This window comes from Apodemus sylvaticus, chromosome 6 (assembly GCF_947179515.1).
Source record: "Apodemus sylvaticus chromosome 6, mApoSyl1.1, whole genome shotgun sequence".
Classification (NCBI taxonomy): domain Eukaryota; kingdom Metazoa; phylum Chordata; class Mammalia; order Rodentia; family Muridae; genus Apodemus; species Apodemus sylvaticus.
This window is the reverse complement of record NC_067477.1, coordinates 2,425,989-2,448,008: the sequence shown is the minus strand read 5'-3', so window position 1 is coordinate 2,448,008 and position 22,020 is coordinate 2,425,989. Positions and strand designations below refer to the sequence as shown.

General features: G+C 45.6%; 1 protein-coding gene across 1 annotated transcript in view; it reads left to right on the top strand.

The window, feature by feature from the left end:
• Rapgef5 (Rap guanine nucleotide exchange factor 5) overlaps window positions 1–14,445 on the top strand; it is a 241,449-nt gene extending 227,004 nt beyond the window's left edge. The window contains exons 24-26 of the mRNA XM_052184831.1: window positions 2,995–3,059; window positions 7,945–7,999; window positions 10,966–14,445. Coding sequence (XP_052040791.1) covers window positions 2,995–3,059; window positions 7,945–7,999; window positions 10,966–11,084 — 239 coding nt within the window. The 3' untranslated portion in view covers window positions 11,085–14,445. The remainder of the gene's footprint in view (window positions 1–2,994; window positions 3,060–7,944; window positions 8,000–10,965) is intronic.
• The last annotated feature ends 7,575 nt before the right edge of the window (window positions 14,446–22,020 follow it).

Genomic DNA, 22,020 nt, shown 5'->3' with positions numbered 1-22,020 from the left:
ACACACACACACACACACATACACACACACATACACTTACACACCTCAGTAGAGCAGCCATCACACCTGCTGCCATCAGTAAGTCCTGAGAGAACTTAAGGGGAGAGATTGAGACAAATAGGAAGATATGCTGGAGAGAATATGGGGAACAGTTACGAGCTGTAGGGGCAACTTGTATGTCAGAAGCTCAGCAGGCTGACTAACTGGAAGCAAGAGACCTAAGGCTTGTCATAGCTTGAGGTCCACATCTGAAGGATCCACCCTCCCTGCAACCGCTTCCTAGCTCTGTCACAATGGCATAAGCATGGCTTAGCTGTGGCTGTCTCTTGGGCCCTGGTTTCTCTGCAGCCACTTTACAAAGCCTTTGTGAGGACAAAATGTATTGATTCAGGTAAAACACTTGAAGATGTGCCTGAAAATACTGTCACTGGCCATTACCATACTTGTGAGGACAGAAGAGAGGAGGACATAACCAGCTGCTAAAAGGAGCCTATGATTTGAAGTTCTCTATGAGGCCAAGCTTCTAGGCTGTGTTAATGATGGCCAAGGGAGTGTAGAGTTAAGCTGGCTGTGTACAAAGTGTAAAAGCTAACTGTGCCAACTACTTTTTTGAAAATCTTGCAATGAGTTCAAAACTATGAAAGATAGTAAGAGTCTGTGAGATTAATTGTATAATTACAGTTCCCTAAGTGGCAATTTACAGAACTCTACCTAAAGGACAGGAAGCTCATGCCACCACATCAAGTCATACTGTATGCAAGGACACCTTGGGAGCAGTGTATCACAGGGCGTGTGGCCTTCCCGTGGACCGCGGGAGCATAAGCTCGGAGTTTTGTAGGCAGGTTTCAGCAGCACCTGCCTAGACAGCACTGACTGAAACTGCGTTTCTATTTCTGGTGGGTTTGGTCTGCTGCTGATGACAGCAGGGATATTTACATGTTGTTTAAGATGAATGGTTTGCACTGCAATCCTTGTCTGTGTGATCGATACTGAGGTTCCATTATACACTGTCTTGTCCATTTTTGTATGCCAGAAGTTCTCAGAGCCTTAGGTCCTGTGCAATGCATCTCATCCCCAATCTTTATCTCTTGAGCTCTTTCCTGCAAATGGAGTTTTTTTTTTCCTCTCAGCATCCTCAGCCACTTCTGTGGGCGGTAGGTAATGGTGGGTAGGACCCAGGCCCTCAACACTGAACTCAGGCTCAGCCACTGAACTGGACCCCAGTTCCTTAGTTAACGTTAAATCTAGTGAGTCTCAAACCAAAGTTAACTTTTACTTTTTCTTTTTTCTTTTTTATTCGATATATTCTTTATATTTCAAATGATTTCCCGTTTCCTGGATTCCCCCTTCCCCAAAAGTCCCATAAGCCCTCTTCCCTCCCCCTGTTCCCCAGTCCACCCCTTCCCACTTCCCTGTCCTGGTATTCCCCTACACTGCTGCACTAGACTTTCCAGGACCAGGGGCCTTTCCTTCCTTCCTTCTTGGGCTTTATTTGATATGTGAATTGTGTCTTAGATACTCCAAGCTTCTAGGCTAATATCTACTTATCAGTGAGTGCATATCATGAGTGTTCTTTTGTGATTGGGTTACCTCACTTAGGATGATATTCTCCAGTTCCATCCATTTGTTTAAGAATTTCATGAATTCATTGTTTTTAATGGCTGACTAGTATTCCAATGTGTGTGTGTGTGTGTGTGTGTGTGTGTGTGTGTGTGTGTGTGTGTGTGTGTGTGGTATATATATATATTTTCTGTATCCATTTCTCCATTGAGGGACATCTGGGTTCTTTCCAGCTTCTGGCTATTATAAATAAGGCTGCTATGAACATAGTGGAGCATGTATCCTTATTACATGCTGGGGAATCCTTTGGTATATGCCCAGGAGTGGTATAGCGGGGTCCGCCAGTAATATCATGCCCAGTTTTCTGAGGAACCGCCTGTCTGATTTCCAGAGTGGTTGTACCAGCTTGCAACCCCACCAGCAGTTGGAGGAGTGTTCCTCTTTCTCCACATCCTCACCAGTACCTGTTTTCTCCTGAGTTTTTGTTCTTAGCAATTCTGACTGCTGTGAGGTGAAATCTCAGGGTTGTTTTGATTTGCATTTCCCTGATGACTAAGGATGTTGAACATTTCTTTAGGTGCTTCTCTGCTATTCGATATTCCTCAAGTGAAAATTGTTTGTTTAGCTCTGTGCTCTCTGGATTCTACCTTTATATCTCCGTTGGACCATTTAAAAAAAAAACAAAAAACAAAAAAAAACCAACCTCATCCTTTATCCTGCTACCTTTCCTGTTTGCGCACATCAGCCATGCTGTCTCTCTCTCTCCACTGTTTAAATGAGGCCAACATCCCGCCCTTTTCCTTACTTCTGATACACAGACTTTTTAATTTCTTCCTGTTTTTAATGTAAACTTGAAAAACTGAATCTTAACTGTTTTAACTAAAACAAGTTCCATTTGTATTAGCTGGCAGGGTTTTTTTTTTAAAGAAAATATACAAATATTAAGTTCCTGTTGCTTATGAATATTTATTTATTTTCTGTTCAGTATTTTAACCTAAAAACCTAATGGACCAGTTAAGTTACAAGCTAGCATTAGCTTCAATCATGCAGGCTAAAACCAAGTGCAAAATATTTCAAGAAGACTATATTGTCCTCTAAATTTTTTTTTTTGATTTGGTTTTTCTGAGACAGGGTTTCTCTGTGTAGCCCTGGCTGTCCTGGAACTCACTCTGTAGACAAGGGTGGCCTCGAACTCAGAAATCCGCCTGCCTCTGCCTCCCAGAGTGCTGGGATTACAGGCGTGCGCCACCACCACCCGGCATCCTCTAAATTTTTATATCAAATGTTACAAAGTTTTAGCTTCAGGTTGCCTTGTCAAATATGTGGTATGATTCCAAAATGCTTAAGCAAAAACATGATAAATTGGGTGGTTTCTAAGCAGCTCTGTTGTTTCATATCTTCCTAATGGCACATTATCTTGTTTTTACCTTTCAGATGTAACATTTATTCATGAAGGAAATAAAACATTCCTGGATAATCTGGTCAATTTTGAAAAGCTGGTATGTAAATTTCATTACATTTCCTTTCTTCTCTCCATAAAAAAATGCATACTTGTCTTTCCAGCTCCAGGAAGCAAATGGTCTGAGTATCTTTCCCTGTTGCACACGGAGTACCTCCCAGGGTCTCTTTGGGCATGTGGAACAGTGCCATCTCTCTCTAGCAAGATTCTGAGAGTCTTATTCTTTTAAAATGCATTCTGTTAGCTTAGCACCAGTAACTATGTAAACACAGAGCCGGGCATAAATATTGATATCAGGAGCAGTTCCCACTCATGAGAGCTCGGTTACTTCAAAAGCACCTCTTGATGCCCCAGTGTAAACCACCTTGAAACAGTGAGCAACAAAGTCCTCCCAATAGACCAATAGATATGTCTGTCTCCTGGTACCCCAAGCTCAGATATGCACCTGAGATTTGTGAGTTCTACAAGTAAGGGGAGAGGCTGCCTCCTTATTGGCCTCTGATACAGGACCTCCCTGCTGATTATATGAATTCCTGAGAAGTTTCTCCCAAGTCTTCCTTCTAGGACATTCACAGTCCTCAGTGAACTCCTCAGATCTTCTGTTCTGCCCTTGAGACAAAAAGAAGCTACCTATGGAACTGAGTGGGACTGGGTAGGTTCTCCACAGCAGTGCTCCAGAGAGACCGCTCAGGGACCGGAGGAAGGCACCTGTCTGACAGATGACCTTTAGAGTCACAGATGAAATGTTACATTGTGGTCAGAGGTGACCCCAGCACTCCTCTCTAGGAACCTGACCTTTGAGTGACCTTTTCAATGATGATAATGGGCTATATGAACTCTTTTGGGAGCCATCCAAACTCCCTGTCAGACTCAAGTCAGGCTTTAGAGAAGGTCAGTTGAGGCTGAGGCCCCAGACCATATTCTATATGGAAATGTTTAAAGAGTAGTTAAGACTGAAGTCTCCAAACGATGTCTGGTGTCTGACACCTTAATACTTACAACTCTGTTCTAGTCACAAGGCCCCCCCAGGACACAAGGACTTAGACACATAGAAAGAGTGAAGCTAGCTTCCCCACAAGACCTCAGAGCCCAGCTTCCAGATTCTCTCCAAGACACACATCCTCCAGTCACTCTCTACAGCAGCCCTTAGCAACTCTGAAGATGTTGGCTTCATAACTGCTTATTCTGAGGAGTGGAGATGTGCTTTGTTTCCAAGTCTTTCTCTCTTCCCTGTGTCTCTCAGAATCAGAGCTCAGTTGTTTCCCATGCTATGGAGAAGCCAGCATGGTCAGAGGTGGGAATGTGACCGATTGTCATCTTGCATTGCACTGCTCTGTGATGCCCCAAGGATCCCAGTACACCTGTCAACAAGCGAAGGCCTCAATCACTAGAGTTCTCAGTCTGAGCAAGTTCCTCTTCAGTGTGTAGTGTCTATAAACAGTCACAGGGAAACTTAGTCAGTATTTACTCTGCTTCCAGTTGTATTCTGTGACAGCCTGCATGGAATCTTTGTAAAGGTCCAAAGCATTTTCCCCTCTGATAGTGGGGACACAGGACAGACACTGTACTTATAAACTATCGCCTCTTACCAGCAGATGAGGAGTAGACCTTTACCCTAAAGCAAACAGTGGCTTGGTTACTGTCTCCTCATCTAATGCTACACCAGTGAAAGAACTGAAAGAATTCTGTACAGGCTAAAATGGAGAGTCATAGGGAGCTCCAAGCACTCTCCACCCTTTCATTCACATCCTTGTCTGTGGTCTTTCCTTTTTCCTCCAGCAATTCATCAGAGCCCAACAGTAGGGACTGACTTAAGGTATAAATGCAGACTCCACTGTCTATTGGAAAGTTTAAAATCCTGGAGCCGAGCTTTCAGAAAGCTGAGGCAGGAGGATTGCCACAGGCTCAAGATCAGCCTGAGGTACATAGTTCTAGGACAGCCTAGGCTACAGTACAAGATGCTACCTTAAAGTCAGCAGCTCCTTGACCTATTGACCAGTAGCACATCATTGTGTGTGTCTCTGTGTGCACATGTGTGTTTGTGACTGTGTGTCTGTGTCTGTATGTGTGCATGTATGTATGTCTATATACATGTATGTTTGTGTCTGTATGTACATGTGTATGCATATGTGTATATGTGTGTCTGTACATATGTGTCTATATGTGCATAGTGTGGCATTCGTGTATGAATGTGTATGTCTGCGTGTGTGTCCCTCGCTCTTTGGCTTTCCACATTATTCCCTGGAGAGAGAGGGTCTCTCACTGAACCTGGAGCTAAGCTGATAGCCAGCAAGTCCCAGCCATCCTCCTGTCCCTGCTCCCCAGTGCTGAACTTACAGCTACATGCAGCCATGACAAACTTTTGATATGGGTTCAGCCCTCAGGCTTGCACTGCAAATGCTCTCAGGTACCTTGCCATTCTCCCAGCCCTGGTATAACAATAGAGGACAGTGTGGTAACGGTAGCCTGGTCCTTACAGCAAGTGACATTTCAAGCTCAGCACGCCTTGCCTTGACCTATCTATGTGGTAAACACAGAAGCAGTTAGATTTTTTTTTCAGAAAGACAAAAATCAATTTTATATCCCACTCAGGCCAATATTCCACTCAAGAGCTGGAACATCTTCATAGGGACGGTCTTCTTAGAGAATGTCACTCAGCCTAGGACAGGTTTCATTGAAACTAAAGCAGGATCATCTTTCACAATAATGAGCCAATGGGACCTAAGTGAATTAGCTTATGAGGAGCCAATTCCTCACAGTAGATGTTAATTTAATCCAGTCAGCAGATAACTCAGGGTGTTATCTTTATCTGGCTGACACAGGCCAGCACATTAAATCGGGACCACATGCAGATCAAAGTGCTCATTGAATGCAGTAAGATTCCCATTGTTCCCTGGACTGAGTTCCTTGCTGCCTCAGCAACTCTATAAATGTTTCCATCTCAAACTATGAAATGTTGAAGGAGCAAAGGGGGGTCTCTCCTTTTCTTTTCATCCCCCAATATTATGAGCAGGATCTTTTACCGTGTCCACCTCCCTCCCTGTCAGAAAACCTGGAGATGAAGATCAGGACTCAGATTTCAGTGCTGTGCACAGCATCAAAACTTACATCAGCCCCAGCCTTTCAGGAGCTGTGCAAATGGCACAGGATAGGAATCAGCATGACGCCAGAGACTGTAACAATGGAAAATCTGTCCTGGGAATTGGGGTAGAATTTGGGGAAGGAAATGCAACAATGCATTCATGCAGACGTGAGTCAGGTCCCATTTCCTTTGCAAATTCCGCCTGGAGTGCTACTATAATCATTACCCCACTGAATTCTCTACTCTGGAGAAGCTTCGAATTAGCCCAGCTGCAGCCGGATAATTTAATCAGACTGTCGATTCACATACTGCCTCTGTCTTTCCGTTGGACTATAAGTGAGAAGATTTGAGTGTTAGCATTATTCTTTCAGTGATAATTTACTGACCGTTTGTCATCTGCGGATGCTTCAGCGTCCGGCCTGTGCAGGCAGGTTATGAAGATGGTGCTTGGAGGACCAGATAATGAATGTTAATCTTTGAATAATGGGATATCTGGGGTTTGACATGAAACAAGGTGAGGAGTTCTGTCATTCTCCAGAGACTAGGACCCACTGTGACAAGGATGTTTAGAGCCTATTCTGGCAGCTGTGTAAGAGGAGCTTTCTCCATGGTGGAGGTTAGTTTCTTCCAAAACCATTAAGGAAAAGTAAATGTAGCAGAGTAAGCTAAAGGATTATTGTAGGGACACAACATGAGAAGTATGGAGCCTGCTGCTCCTAGGCCTGAGGGTGTAAGTCTGTGACCCCAGCTACTCAGGAGGCTGAGGCAGGAAGATCGGGAGTTCTAGGCCAACCTGGGCAAGCAGGTGAGACACCCACTAGAAGTTTTAAAAAATGAAAAGGTTCTGTGACTATAGTGACTTGGAGGTAGAATACTTACTTATCTAATATGCATAAGACCCAAGCATGGTCTTCTCCCCCCCACCCCCATAGATACACATTTCAGATAACCTCTGTCTGGAGATCAGTGAAGAGCTAAAGGAAAGAAACTAAGTTAGAATACTAGAGCCAGTAAGGAAATGTAAGTTAGAATAGCCCTTGGTCATGTGAAGGTGCAATGCCCTAGTGTAGGGGAATGCCAGGACAGGGAGGCAGGAGTGGGTGGGTGGCTAGGGGAACACCCTCACAGAAGCAGGGAGAGGGGGCGTAAGATAGGGGGTTTCAGGGTGGGAGAAACCGAGAAAGATGATGTCATTTGAAATGTAAATAAATAAAATATCCAATAAAGAAAGAAAGAAACAGAACAGCCTTTGTAAAATGCTGTTGAAGACACTCTGATTTCCTGACTACCTCACTTCCTGCTGGTGTTGGACCCCTTGTGTCCGTAGAACTTTCTGCCTCCATTCCAGATGTGGATGTGGCTCAGTTGGTAGAGTTACCAGCTGAGCATTACAGAGTCCCTGAGTTTAATCCCCAGCCCCGTAGAAAGTGGGGCAGTGACACACATGTGAGCCCATGTCCCGATTAGGAGGAAGGCAAAGTTCCAGCAATGACAGTAACCCGGAGTGTGCTGTGCTCCTAGGAAGGAAGGTCTCAAAAAAGCAGCACCTCACCTGCAGAGGAAACACAGGCAACATGTGGATGGGAAACTGGGGACCCCAAAGATAGTATGTTCTCCTGTGGTTCAGAATGCCTTGACTATTCATTCGGGAGGCACTCTTTGAAGTCACAAACTCAATAGTCTTGAATAATCCAAACTTCATGCAATCAATTAAAATCATGTCCAGCTCCAAGTTGAGCTCTTTGCTTTATACGCAGAGGGATTAGACTGCTACCCATCCCAGTGGGTTCTGTGGCACCAGTAAGTGACCCTTCCATTTCTGTGTTCCCCCTCTGTCTTTCAGCACATGATCGCGGACACTGTCCGAACCCTGAGACACTGCAGGACTAACCAGTTTGGTGAGTAATTGGACTTGGGGAACCATGCGCACTGGCTTCTCAGTGGTGTTGACTGTACCATTTAAGAAGTACTTGGTGAACCCAAACTTCGACTGTGACACATGTGCGCCAGTGTGTGCATACTTAATTCATACTCTAGGTTTTTATTATATTCCCTCACTGCATGTTTGTAGAGTTGCACAGATATGGTAGGTCATTGACCCCTTTTGTAAGCAAGTTTACACTTTCCCAGTTGACTTCAGACAGACAAGGCTCCCCCAACCCACCCACCCTTTCTCCTTTACTTACCCAGGCCCTCAGATTTACTTGTGAGTTTAGCCCCTGCCCCTAGTTTCCTCGCTTGGAGATCTTCCTGGTATAGAAATGCAGTTTCTTAGGTTCTTGAAGTAACCTTCCACTGTTCTCTTTTTTTTTTTTAAATATTTATTTATTATATGTAAGTACACTGTAGGTGTCAGATCTCTTTATGGATGGTTGTGAGCCACCATGTGGATGCTGGGATTTGAACTCATGACCTTTGGAAGAGCAGTCAGTGCTCTTACCCGCTGAGCCATCTCTCCAGCCCCCTCCACTGTTCTCTTTAACCCAAATTTCCTATCTATAGCTACCTGTCAGCTGAGAAAGTTTTTTTTTTCTTAGCACTTCTGTAGAATCCTCTCTGAGAGGTACACAGGGATATTTTTCCCATTTTGCATCTCAGGCATATCTATCCTGCATTTAAGTGGAATTAGCATTTGCAGGAAGGGAGGAAATTGCCTTTACTGAGTAGCAGTAACTTTCACCCATACCACAGAGTCCTGCCTTGGTCCTCTAGCGAGGCATCCTTAGCCCTGTATGTTTTAAGCCCGGAATCAAGGCTCAGAGAGGCTACTTGTGCAGCCTGTTGTCAAAGCTTTGCCCTGTGCTGACTGTATAAATAGAAATAGTAATTAAGAGGGGGGAGGGGAAGGGCTAGAGAGACATTTGGAAGTTAAAAGAGTGTTCGCTGTTCTTGCAAGGACCATGGTTCAGTTCCCAGCAACCACATGGCAGCTCACTGCAATGTGTAACTCCAGGTCCAGGGAATTTGACACCTCTCATGTCTGAAGACTCCACTGTACACACAGTGGACATACCTGCACTTAGGCACACACATAGATACATGAAATAAAATAAATAAATGCAGTTCAATTATTACAAATCAAAGATGAGCAACCTGGTGTTAAGTAGAACTTAAGTAATACATCTTTGTTGCATCTAAAAAAAAAACGTGCAGTATATATAGAGAATCAGAGCCCCTCCTACCAAAGAAAGTACTCCTAACTGTTTGATGTGTGTTCTTTAAATGCTTTTTCTATAGTGTTCTGCTCATAGCTATCTAAAATATCCAATTAGGAACTGAACCTCTTATATGTATTATAAAGTAGAAAATGAGAATTACAAAATACAGAACCTAATAATCCAAATATTCATTTTATTTGATACCACTTAATATATTCTTACACAAGTTTCCATTGAGTCCACAAGCACAATGCAGTCATAATAGAAAGAGTGGTACTGTTGCCCCAAAGGGTCTTCAGTTGTGTTACTGACAAGTATGTAGCCATATCTCTCTCATCAGCCTTTGCTTCCAAAGTGATCACCAAATATTCAGCTAATTCTAAAGCCACTGTTCCGATTCATCAATGGTCTGTTCCCAGTATGGAGAGGAGGGTCCTACTGGCTTGGCTTGAACCTACCACTCACCAGAAAGACTGCAGAGCCAAAACAAAAGAGAAGCTTAGCTGTCCGCTGTGTATATTCTTAAATTGCACTGTAACAGAATTATCTGCTTTGCTTCTAACCATTTCTTTCTATGAGCCGCATTAGCCAATGTCAATATGTGGAATAAAATAAGACAATGTCACTCAAAATAGGTATGTACTATGAAGTGCCACACAAGGATTGGCTGCGATTGCCAGGACATGATGTCTTTCGAATTCTTGCTAATGACAATCTTATCTGTATAGCCAGCTAGTGTTTACCAAACTAAAAGCACTTTCATAATGTCTTCCAGAAAAGTATTCTAGAACAATAGCTTATCAGTCATGGTTAAAATTCTATGCTTCCAGTGTTTACTGCTGAGACCAGGAAGTCCAAGAGTTACAAGCTAGCTGTGACAGATGTCCCTTAAATTATTTTTCTTGTTAAATATGTTCTTCATGGAAGAGGGAAAACCTGCTTTTCCCAGAACCGCTGCTGGGCCGGCTTCCTGTGAGGCTCAGTGAACCCCGTCAGCTCTCCTCTTCCCTAGTGTGGGTTTTGTTTGTTTCTCTCTCCTGTGGTATTAGCTTGTCCGTTGCCCATGTCCTTTATCCCAGGATCCTTATGAAAGCTGTCTAGCATGGCACTCACACAGACTCCGCTCACTGACATCTCTCTTGTGGCCTTTGGCTTTTCATCGTCTTGTATTGCCTTATCCTCCTGGGTATACTGTAGCCCACATGCACATGCACACATTCAGAACCTGCTTTTTCTACACCCATTCCTAAGGATCTGTTCTATGGTATATGTTCCTTTTTTTCTCCAAAAATAAAAACACAGAAGTGTACTAGATCAAAAATAAAAGTAAACAGATGAGTAAATGACTTAGCAAGCCGTTAGGTGAAGATGCCGTTGTCTCACCACAGTCTCAAGCTGATGTAATATATCAAACCAGGGCGTGGGAACTTTCGCTCAGGAACAACCAGAGCCTGGTTTCAAATCCTGGCTCTGCCATTTACTGATGTGACTTCCGAGTTTCCACATCTGTAAAGGGATAACAGTGTGTCTTCCAAATAGTCTGTCCAGTGAATACGAGTCAGCCTACCTGACCTGAGGTGTGGTTGTTTATCTTGGGACAAGGAAACCGTTCTAGAGCTAACCTACTCTAAGCTATCACTGCTGCTTTTAAGAATAACACCTCTACTTCTATGACACTCATTGTTCATTTTCCCTCTGAAAAATAGGAAGTGACATGTCTCCCAAGGAGCAGCAAGAGCTGAAGTCCTATGTCAACCACCTGTATGTCATCGACAGCCAGCAAGCCCTGTTTGAGCTCTCTCACAGGCTGGAGCCTCGAGCCTGAGCTGTGCCAACCTGCCCTGCATCTGCAACTCCTAGAGCACACGAAGGCCTCCATTCAGTACGTTGCTTCCTGTAAGAAAAGAGGCTGCTGAGTTCTATCAGCATATCAAGAGACAAGTGCAGGAAAGCCAGCCAAAGCACATTCAGGAAGTGATGTCAGCCACCAGAGGCGGGAGAGCTCCCCCCACTGCTGTCAGAGAGAAGATAGGAGTCAGAGCATCCTTGGAACAGGATCTTTCTTATGATGATGATTTCATTCCAGTCCAAGTTTCAGCTTATGAGAAAGGAGCCAGCATTAGGAGGCGATTGTTCGTATAGCAGGAAGGACTGTCACTCTGACTGATCACCTTACTGCTGATTGGCTGTCTGCTCACCTTACTGCTGATTGGCTGTTAAGAGACTGGAATACCTGTGCATAGTAGGGGCATCTCCAGATGCTCCAGGAAGAGGAGAGGCCTCTGTTGCTATAAACTTAACATTTCCCTGGAGGGCATGTCCTTCTGTGCAAATAAGAAATGCGTGGCACACACGTCTTTGCATCCACAATCATTACCAATGTATACACAGATGAAGTAGTTTCTGTACCACTGATGTACTTCTGTAAGCAAGGAAGACTGAGTTTCTCATCCAATAAGGAGCTTGGCATTGTTCAGTTTCTATGAACTTTCTTTACATATATTTTTTGTGGTTGTTGAGTGCAATTTTCAGAAAAACACAGGGCCTGGATCGTGGGTACTCAGTGTTAGCTTACTGGGGCGACAGAATTTCCAGTTTCTGCATTCTGGTGTCTGATGGAGTTGTGGTGTTTGACATTACTTCACCAGGCTCCTTGCCTACAGAATGCAGAACATCAGCCCGTGAAGGAGGGTTTGTGAAGCTGCGTATATGAAGCTTAACAGTTTGCTAGACTCAGTAATTGATGAGTATCCAGAGATGCCTAAAGTCTCACTCACTTGGGGAGTTAGAGCCCCGAAGTCAGTGTCCCAAGGGAAGCCAGCGTCTTTCTTCAATTTACCTTTTACCTTCTTATTCTTTGTTTTTATAAATTGGGCCTCATATACCAAATAAGACCTCTTAGAATTCTCAAGGACTAGTTAGAGGATTTCCCTGAATCCTCAAGTAAACAAAAAGCTTGTAGTTAAAACAAGCCTGCTCTCCCATAAGCTGGACACTAGTTCCTTTGCTATGTGCACCCGTCTGAGTATTTGGTCTGTGCATTTGCAGTCTTGAATATGGGTATACTGTTCACACCCTTGGGGTTCTGGGGTGGGACAGGGAGCTGTGTCCACCCAGACCTGCTTCCTACTCTCTTCAGCGCCTGGTCCACTCTCATTACCAAGGTCTGAGCTATACCTGTTGCCACCTGACTTCCTGAGAGCTATGCTGTTCCCTGGTCTGGGGTCCAGTGAGCCTGAGACACTGCTAGAAGGAACCATATGGGGAAAGCTCTTGGTAGAGCTTTCAGAGAGATCGCATCTAATCTAGTACATAAACTTTCAGCCCTAGAAACTTACAGGGGTTTATAGAAACACCCCAACTGAGGGCAATTAACTCAGAAAATGTTTCACAACTCTGAGTGCCAGTGCATGAGACCAGAGCTACAGAGCCAGGGAAAGCAGGCTGTCCTGACCTGTGGACGAGCACAACCTCTGAGAACAGTGCACACTTACAGCACAAACACGCATGTCTTCCCTCCAAGCTAGCAACTGGGACTGGGATAGTGTATCATACCTGGCATTATTAGCTCTACATCACTTCAAGCAGACCCTATAGAACTCATTGTAGATGGAGATCTGTTTCAGTAGAACACTGTCTAGGTTCCAGCTCAGCTGGCCTACACAAGCCACGCCTTCATCATGCTTAACACACTTAGAGAAATCTGCAGGACATGAATGGGAATTACCCTGGAGAGCATGGGTTGAGGCTGCTTTTCCATCCAAAGCAAAAGTCTGATGGGATTTGTTTTCCCATTCTGTCTCCAGAGTAAAATCTCTAAATCCTTCTCAACTTTAACACCTGTTTCTAGGGATTTCCAAGGCAGCAGATTTAGGAACTTCAAAAGCTTTCCAGAATCTTAAATCTTAAAACTAAAGTTCAGAATGGTCAGCTTCCACGGGAAGCTCTTCCTAAGGAAGCCAAGCAATGTATAGGTGTCCACAGGAGTTGGCACTCCCATGTGTGGGGTAGCCCGATTCCTTCTCCAAAGCCCCTGAGGTGTTCCCAGACTCAGTGCTACTATCCCAGAAGAGTGGACCAGAAGATGTCTGAGGTCTCTTCCAGTTCTCCTTTGGATTTTTATGATTTCATGGATCTCCATTCTCATCCTAGATCCTGTATAACTGACATCTTCAATGAGTGATAGATACCTTGGCCTCTTTCTGTTGACAACACAGCCCTCAAGGGGTCCTGTGGGTTTTTGGATTTTGTTCCTGCCATGCAGCTCAGCTTGCAAGTTCCTACCAGAGTCAGAACACAAGTCACGAACTTCCCCAACATTTCAAAGGATGCACACACATTTGCAGATGCTCCACAGCCTCTGAGTGTGACCTTGCCGAATGGCTACCGTAGCACACAGAGCTCTTGTGGCTGCCTGAGTGCCAGCCCTGTGGTTTTGTACAGCAACACTTGGAGCAAATGGCACAAACCACGCAAGCTTATCACAATTGGGCAAGATCTAAGTTTAGAAGACAAGGGCCTCTGTAGCTGTCCAACATAGAATTTCTTCTCAACTTCAAAGACATGTCCTCAAAATTTCAGCCTACTCAGTAATGAGTAGGCCAGTTTTGCTCTAGAGAGAACACATTTTGAAAATTGCCAAAAAGTCAGAAGAAATGTACGACTGTATAAAGTAAAGCTGTATATACTAAGCATTTTTAGCAGAGTAATATTTATTTGCATAGCCTATTTATTGTATTCGTATTACACTGTTATTAAATACCGGGATGAAATCAATGACCAGAAGCAAGGACTCTTGCCTTTGGGCATCTCATTGCTTAGGACTGCTGTGATGCTGTCAGCTTGGGATAACAATTAGAAAATAGAAAGCCCACAGTCCGGGCGTCTACCTAACTTCTCAGGGACTACACCTCGTAGTTTTCCACCATTATAAGAGCTGGTAAATATGAAACATTTGTTGAGTTACCAGACTGCCATTGACAGTGTTTGATTTCTCATAGTTCATGCTTTCTGCCTCTGTGTATATGACTGTGCTGTGTATTTATCAAAGTAGGAAGCAATAATTTATATGTAAAAATGGCCAAGCAATATAAGGTTAAAACTTACGTAAGTAACCATTACCTTATCTTGTATTTTCAAGTGTTTTTTAAATCTGCTTTTCCAAATATAAGACTATGTTAAAGATACCGCTCATGCCTAGACTCTTCTGTCCTGTGCTACTGTGGCATCCACAGGCCTATGGCCGATGTCCCAGCACCAGCGAGTACTCTGTCTGGAACTCAGGTTTTCCGAAAAAGCTACATGTAGATAAAGAGCTACAGGAACCCAGTCACCTACCCTGCAGCCCTAAACCCTGCAGATCACCTGTTGGAAATCACACCAGGGCTCAATCCAAGCCCAGGAGAATTCCCCAGCTACTGCCACCACCCCACTCTCTTGACTAGAACTAAGAATGAGAAGTAGCAGGCCTAGAGATTCCTATGCCAGGATGGAGGAGCTGAGTGGGTGTAGCTTCAATAGGCTCTAATGATGTTCAGGGAAGGTGGGGTGGCTTCCTGTGTCAGCCTTGATAGACTGCCAGTGTTTCAGTCCTTCTGCATCTCTCCCACCTAGACTCAGTGTACCTCTTGTCAAATTCAAACTGGCCTGTGGCATGTGGCATCCCCTCCCCACAGAAGTATTGTGTATTAAACTCTGGAATGGCCAGGTATCTTGTTGCATAAGTAAAAGGATTGGCCGGCTCAGTATGTTGTAAGATCTTCAGGGAGCCCTGTGCATTCGTGTTGCAGCAGATGAAAACATCACCAGTCTGTGTCTAGGAGTGAAGGCAAAGACAGAGCCAAGCTCCACTGTGGGAAACGCCTTAAGCAAAACAAGAAGCATTGGGGTTAGAAGACACTGAGATTTTTCAGTGGTTTGTACTCAGCAGAGTTTATCCCAAACTGACTAATACAGTCTCCCAAGACACTTGTGAATGAACTTCAACTCTGCCTCTGACACTAACAGGCTTTGCGACAGCCTGCACCTAAACCCTGCAGACCACCTGTCGGAAATCACATGCTGTGTCTGTATGATGCCCTTGCCGTCCTGTGGCAGAAGGGTAAAAGGATGTGAAGATGTCGCCGGGAATTAGCCCTCTGTCTTGTACAATGAGAGGGAATGGGAGGAATGTACGAGCCGTTGTTAGCAAGCTCTGAGGCCACTTCCTCAGCCCGTTGCTCTTACCCATCTTGACAAGCTTTCTAGTTTCTCATAGCACATGCATAACAGGGAAAAATGCTCCCCTTACCCCCCCCCAGTATCTCCCACTGCCCCCCACTCCCCAGGGAGGGGAGCATTTTAAACTCCCTGATGCCTAACCACCCCTTGTCACTATTTATGTCCTGCTACTGCCTTACCAAATGTCAGATGTTGATGGGTCTGGGAATTCTTCCCTGGGAAGAGAACTGGGTGCTGCTCTGGGGTTTCCTGGCATCTTGGGAATCTCCAGCATGAAGTAGGCAACCAGCACTCCAGGCGGACTTTTCTTCTGAAAGATTCTGAGTGGCAGTTCCAGCTTTGGAGGCCGCCCTGCGTAACATCACGCCCATGAGAAGTTCTGAGCTGCCAGGTCCTTCTACTCATGTGTACCCGCAGGGTCTAAGATGTCAGCATGGTTGCAGTCTAATTTCTATCCAGAACCTTTGGAGAAAATCCCTGGAGTAGTTGTCACCTTCTTCAGAGTCCTGAGGAACCATGATCTCATGGCACACAGAGACAGCACAACTGAAGTCTCAAGCACAGTCACCGGCAGGAAAGACGGTGCCATGGTAGCATCTTTACTGAGCCCTACAGCAACAGTGACTGCCGCCTGCCTCGGAGCTCTTAATCCTGGGTGGTAAGGTGGGCCACCATCCTTTCAAGCCCAGTCTGCAGAAATAAACTTGACCTCTGACATCCCTTGTTTGCTGTTTGGGTAAGAGGAGAAATTCAAGCTGCTGTTAGTCACAGGGTGCCTCACTTCACGATCCTTAGCAAGCCCAAATCTGTAAGACCCTCACTTGTTACAAGTAACTTTTGAAAGGAAGTAGACAGGCTGCTTATGTGGGTTCCCAAAGACCTCAGAGAATGGGACCCAGCACTGTGCTCACTGCCCTGAAGTCTGTTCTATGGCAGATCACTGGGTTTGCTCACAGTCCCTCCGGCTCTTCTTTATCCCCGCTGGCCTTCCTGACTTCAATCCTCACTCAGTAACTCTCCCCCAGTTCTTCTCAACTACATTCCCTACAATAATGTCCAGACTACCCTCATACACCCAAAATAGCCCTTTCCAAAACAGGCATCTCGTCACATCTCTCTCCAGACCCAACTCTTCAGCAACACTTTGTACACAGCAAAACTGAGCTTCAACTGCAGATCCTTTCTGGCCCCTGAGCACCTCTCCCAAGTCAGACAGACAGATACCCCAGGAGGCCAAAATCTTGGTGCCCTCTAAAACATATTCTACATGTAGAGGTAATGTGACTCTTGCTTTTTAAAATGCCTCTTGTCTTAGTTAGGGTTTCTATTGCTCTGAGAAAGTACCATGACCAAAAGCAGCTTGCGGACGAAAGGGTTAATGTTCATTAGCATCCCTGGAAGTCAGGGCAAGAACACAGGGCATGAACCTGGAGATAGGAACTGACAGAGTCCATGGAGAGATGCTTCTTGCTGGCTGGTTTCTCCTTGTTTACCCCTGTTCTCTTATAGTAGCCAGGACCACCTGTGGTGCCCCCCACACACACATCAAATATCAATCAAGAAAATGCACCGCGGTCTTGCCCACAGGTCAGTTTGGTCACAGGACATTTGCTCAGGACCTTCCCTCTTCCAAAATGACTCTAACTTATGCCAAACTGGCATAAAACTAGCCAGCATGCCTATGGAAACTAACAGGCACCAAATGTTTGTTGAATAAATATATTTTTGAATGTACCTGCTAGTCAAAGGTATTAAACTATGGTATGTGTGTGTATGACTCTGTGTGTGTGTGTGTGTGTGTGTGTGTGTGTGTGTGTGTGCGCGCGCCCCCCCCCTCTCTCTCTTTCTGTGTGTGTGTGTGTGTGTACCTCTCTCTCTCTGTATGTGTGTGTGTGCCTCTCTCTCTCTCTCTCTCTCTCTCTCTGTGTGTGTGTGTGTGTGTGTGTGTGTGTGTGTGTGTGTGTTAAGGATCATGAGTCGTGAGATCAACCAGTTTTGAGCACAGCGTGGACCATGGAGGAGAACTGCACTTGGAGTCATTCAGAGCCCTTGTTGCTTGTGGCTTTAAGCTAGTGCAGACCCAGGCTTGCCTTTCTAGGTTGGTTTTTTAAGGGTTTATTTTTGTGGCTTGACTGCTGTAAGAAATAACTGATTGTACCCCTTTGTGTTCAGCTGGCCTGTGCCTGGCCTCTGAAGGAGCAGGAAGGGAAAAGGGAGGAGGCTGGAAAGGAAGGCCTCGCCCCTTCCTGCACTGCGCCCAGTGCTGATTCAGCGCTCTCAAGAGGGGTGTAGTCTGCAATAAATACACAAAAGAGCCCTAGGAACCAGCACACCAGCACACCAGGGCCTGCTACAGCAGAGCATAGCATGGGGTGTGACATCGCAGAGAGGAGCAGTCCATAAACCAAGTCTGCATTATAAATTTTTCTCAGGGAGCCTGGGACCCAAGGAACATGAGTGTCCCCAGCACTGAGTTCTTATTAGAGGCAATTGCTCGTAAAGATGTCATGGCATTATTAAACCATGTTTACAGGGAATAGAAGGTCTTGTTCAGCAGAGCACCAGGGAGAACAGATAGAAAAAGACATGGAACATAGCAAGTGGACACACTGAGCACACAGCAGGGCATGCTCAGGGTCCTTGCAGGGCGTGGCCCTCAGGGCACACCACCATTGAATGTACACTGCTGGGCCAAGTTTAGGACTGTTCTGGTCCCTGTTCCTGGGTGTGCATGTGAGTGTGCACATGCATTCGTGCGTGTGTGTGTGTGTGTGTGTGTGTGTGTGTGTTCAGGGCTGACCTTTTGGTGTTGAATAACTAGCTGGTGTGCTTTCTCTCGGGGAATATGCTTCTCCTGCTCTCAGCATTCCTTAGCTGTCTGCAGACCTTGTACAGGATTGAGCCCCTTGGGTCTCCTCATTCACCACATTACATGTTGTTGTCTGTGTTCAACTCATGTTCAGGTGGTCAAGACGGTGAGACTCTGTGGTGTAGCTTCTGACATTCCTGGGAGACAACAATCTCACAGCAAACTCCCTGTTCCTCTGTCCCTTATAATCTTTGTGCTCCCTCTTCTGCAATGGTTCCTGAGCCTTAGGTGTGAGAGTTGTTTTATAGATATATCCGTTGAGACTGGGCTCCACACTCTGCATTTTGACTGGTTGTGGTTCTCTGTAACTGTCATCTGTTGCAAAGAGAAGTTTCTGTGATGAGGGGTGAGAACTATACTCCTCTGTGTCTATAAAAAACAGTTACAATGTATTTAGGGATTATTTAGTAAAGTGGTGATTTTAGGTTCATGACCCGTGATGTCACCAGCCCTGGGAGGCTGGCTGGGTTGCTCAGTAGGCATGGCTTTCCTCTTACTCATCAGGCATACTTTTTTTTTTTTAATTTTAGGGTTTTTTTTTTTTTTTTTTTGATGTTATTGATAATGCTGTTTTGGATTTTTTTGTTTTTTGTTTTTTGTTTTTGTTTTCAAGACATAGTTTATCTTTGTAGCCTTGGAAGTCCTGATACTCACTATGTAGACCAGGGTAGCCCAAATTGAAATCTTTTTGGCTCTGCCTTCCAAGCCCTGAGAACACAGACATGTACAGTGTAGCCTAAGCTCTCCTCAAACTCACTTATACCTGAAGATAAGGTTGAGTCCTTGGTCCCCCTCCCACCACCTCCAAAGTCTGGGACTGAAGATGCAATTTGAGAAAGTTCTGGTCTACACTGTATTTACAATAGCATTAGATTCTCTTTTGCTGGCAACATGCTGTTTGCCCCAGTAGTAACTAAGACATTCGCGACATCTGGTGGACACATAGTAGTCCTGCACACAATTTAAGTGAGATTGTGTTCACAGAGGGCCTGGTTAAATCAAAGGACACAAGAGGCACTGTTCCTACAAAGCCTGTGCCAGCTTTGGCCTGTTGTCCCTGTGCCAGATGTGGTCCTGGAGATTATCCTGATTTTCTTTTCTTTTTCCATTCTCTTCTTTTTTGCCTTTTCTTTCTTCCTTCATTGCTTTCTTTCCTTTCTTTCCTTTCTTTCTTTCTTTCTTTCTTTCAGTGCAACACACTCCCTTTTCTTTTTTAAATACAGGTGTCTAACTGGAAGAGGCTGCCTTGTAGTTGTCAGCAAGGAGGATGGGTCAGGTCGGGCTTCGATGTTCTCCTATCCCACCATTCACCCTCTGGAGGAATGAGAGTGTCTGCCTGGCTCCCTGGAGCTGCACCTGCTCTGCAGCCTGCCGAAACCTCACTTCTGGCTGCTCCCCGACTCTCGATACAACCTATAGATACACATATAGTCCATCCTGGCTGGGCAGCATTGACTTACAGGATAAACTCAGGCCTCCACCCATGAGCTACACAATGTCCTATCTCTGTGGAGCACTGAATGTCACAGGGTGTCTTTCCCCTTCTGCATTCTGTGCCTTCACTGAAAGGACTCTTCTTCATACCCATCCAGTCCCGGGATGCTCATCGTGGACCTCTGGCGTGTTCTGGTCTCCCCACCAGAGTGGACCCTCCTAACAACCCCAGCCAAGTGAGGACATCTGAATAGGCAGCCTCCTCCAGACTTCACCCTGTCTCCATGTACCCAAATACAAATGATAGGCGCTTATGTGATTGTTGGAAGAGCCATGGTAACTGTCACAGATCTGGGTAAAGGACACGATTTTCTAACCAAGATGACCCTATAAGGGAGCATAATGATGACCAATGACCTGCCCAAGAGAGGCGAAAAGCCTGTGGAACTGTTGGGGTGCCAAGGCAGCCCTTGCAGACTCTTCCCAGCATTCTCGTGTCTCTATCCCTGGAACTAGGGGCAATCCCAACACACTCCTGAACACAAATTGTAGTGGTGAATGGCGTCCCTTTCCCAGTGAGTTTCCACAGCTACCCCTGCTAGGGCCCCATTAGCCCATCCTTAAGGCTTGGGAATGGAGTTCCCAGTTAGAAGAGATCAGCTGTGTACTCTCGTGGGCTAGGGTGCTAAGAATCCATTCCCTGCTCTACCCTAACAGAGCAGAAAGGACCAGAAGCATCAAAGTTGCGCCAGGGGAAGGCTTTCTTCCCTTCCTCATCCCCTTGACTTGAAACCAGATCTAGAAGAGAGAAACCTTCAGCTTCCATCACTCAGGCTGCTGTGCAAGTCCAAGATTTGCCCTTCCAGATCACTTGTTCTTTGGTGTGGGTAGAGTTTGTGGTAACTCCTTTCCTCTCCTCTCCTCTCCTCTCCTCTCCTCTCCTCTCCTCTCCTCTCCTCTCCTCTCCTCTCCTCTTCTTTCCTCTCCTCTTCTCTTCTTCCCTTCCCTCCCTTCCCCTCTCCCTCCCCTCCTCTTTCCCCTTCCTTCCCCTCCCTTCTCCCCTCCCCTCCTCTCCTCTTTTCTCCTCTCCTCTTCTTTCTTCCCTCCCCTCCCCTCCTCTCTTCTCCTCTCCCCTCCACTTCTCTCCCTGCCCCACCTCCCCCCTCTCTCCTTTCAGAGGCAAGGTTTCTCTGTGTAGCCCTGACTGCCCTGGAACTCACTTTATAGACCAAGCTGGCCTTAAATGCCAAGATCTGCCTGTCTCTGCCTCCCCGGTGCTGAGATTAAAGCCATGGCTACCATGACCAGCTGTGGCCACACTTTTCAACAAAGCCACAGTCCAAATGCTACCCGGCCTCCAGGATAAGAAAAACCTGCATTTTCCATTTTGCATAAAGGCCACCAAGGATCCAGGACGAAGCACAAATACGGTCTTGAAGTCAAGAGATTTCCACAGAAACAGGGATGAGCAGACATTTGAGAGTGGCAGACAGTGGGCGTGGAGCTGCCCCTCCTCTGCCTGCCCAAGCCTGGCCATTTTGAACAGTCCTTCTGTTTTGGAGTACCAGATGTCTTAGTTAGGGTTTTATTGCTGTGAAGAGACACCATGACCAAGGCAGCTCTTAGAAAGGCAAACACGTAATTGGGGCTGGCTTATCCTTTCAGAGGCTCAGTCCATTATTATCATGGTGGGAATCATGGCAGTGTCCAGGCAGACATGGTGCAGGAGAAGCAGCTAAGAGTTCTCCATCTTGATCTGAAGGCAACCAGGAGGAGTCTATCTTCCACAGGCTGTGAGGAGAAGGCTCTCTTCCACAAGTGGCAGATCCTGAGCATAGGAGGAGGCCTCAAAGCCCACCAACATAGTGACACACTTCCTCCTACAAGGCCACACCTCCTAATAGTACCATGCTCCGTGGGCCAAGAATGCAAACCCTCGACCCTACAGGGGCTGGGGGGGCGGGGCAAACCACCACAGCAGATTTGTTTAGATCTGATGTCTTTTGTTATGGAACCAGCCATATGGGACAGACAAACAGAAAACAAGGCATCCTTCCAAGTGACAGATGGTGGACTTCGTAGCCAGGTGTAGTGGGTCATACCTGTGATCCTGGAACTTTTCGGGATGAGGGAGGTTTGCTGCTAGTTCAGGTGAGTCTATGCTACACAGACTGAGACCTGCTCTCAAAACATATTAAGTTAACTAAATTAAACTAGTACCTTCTGCATTTCTTAATTC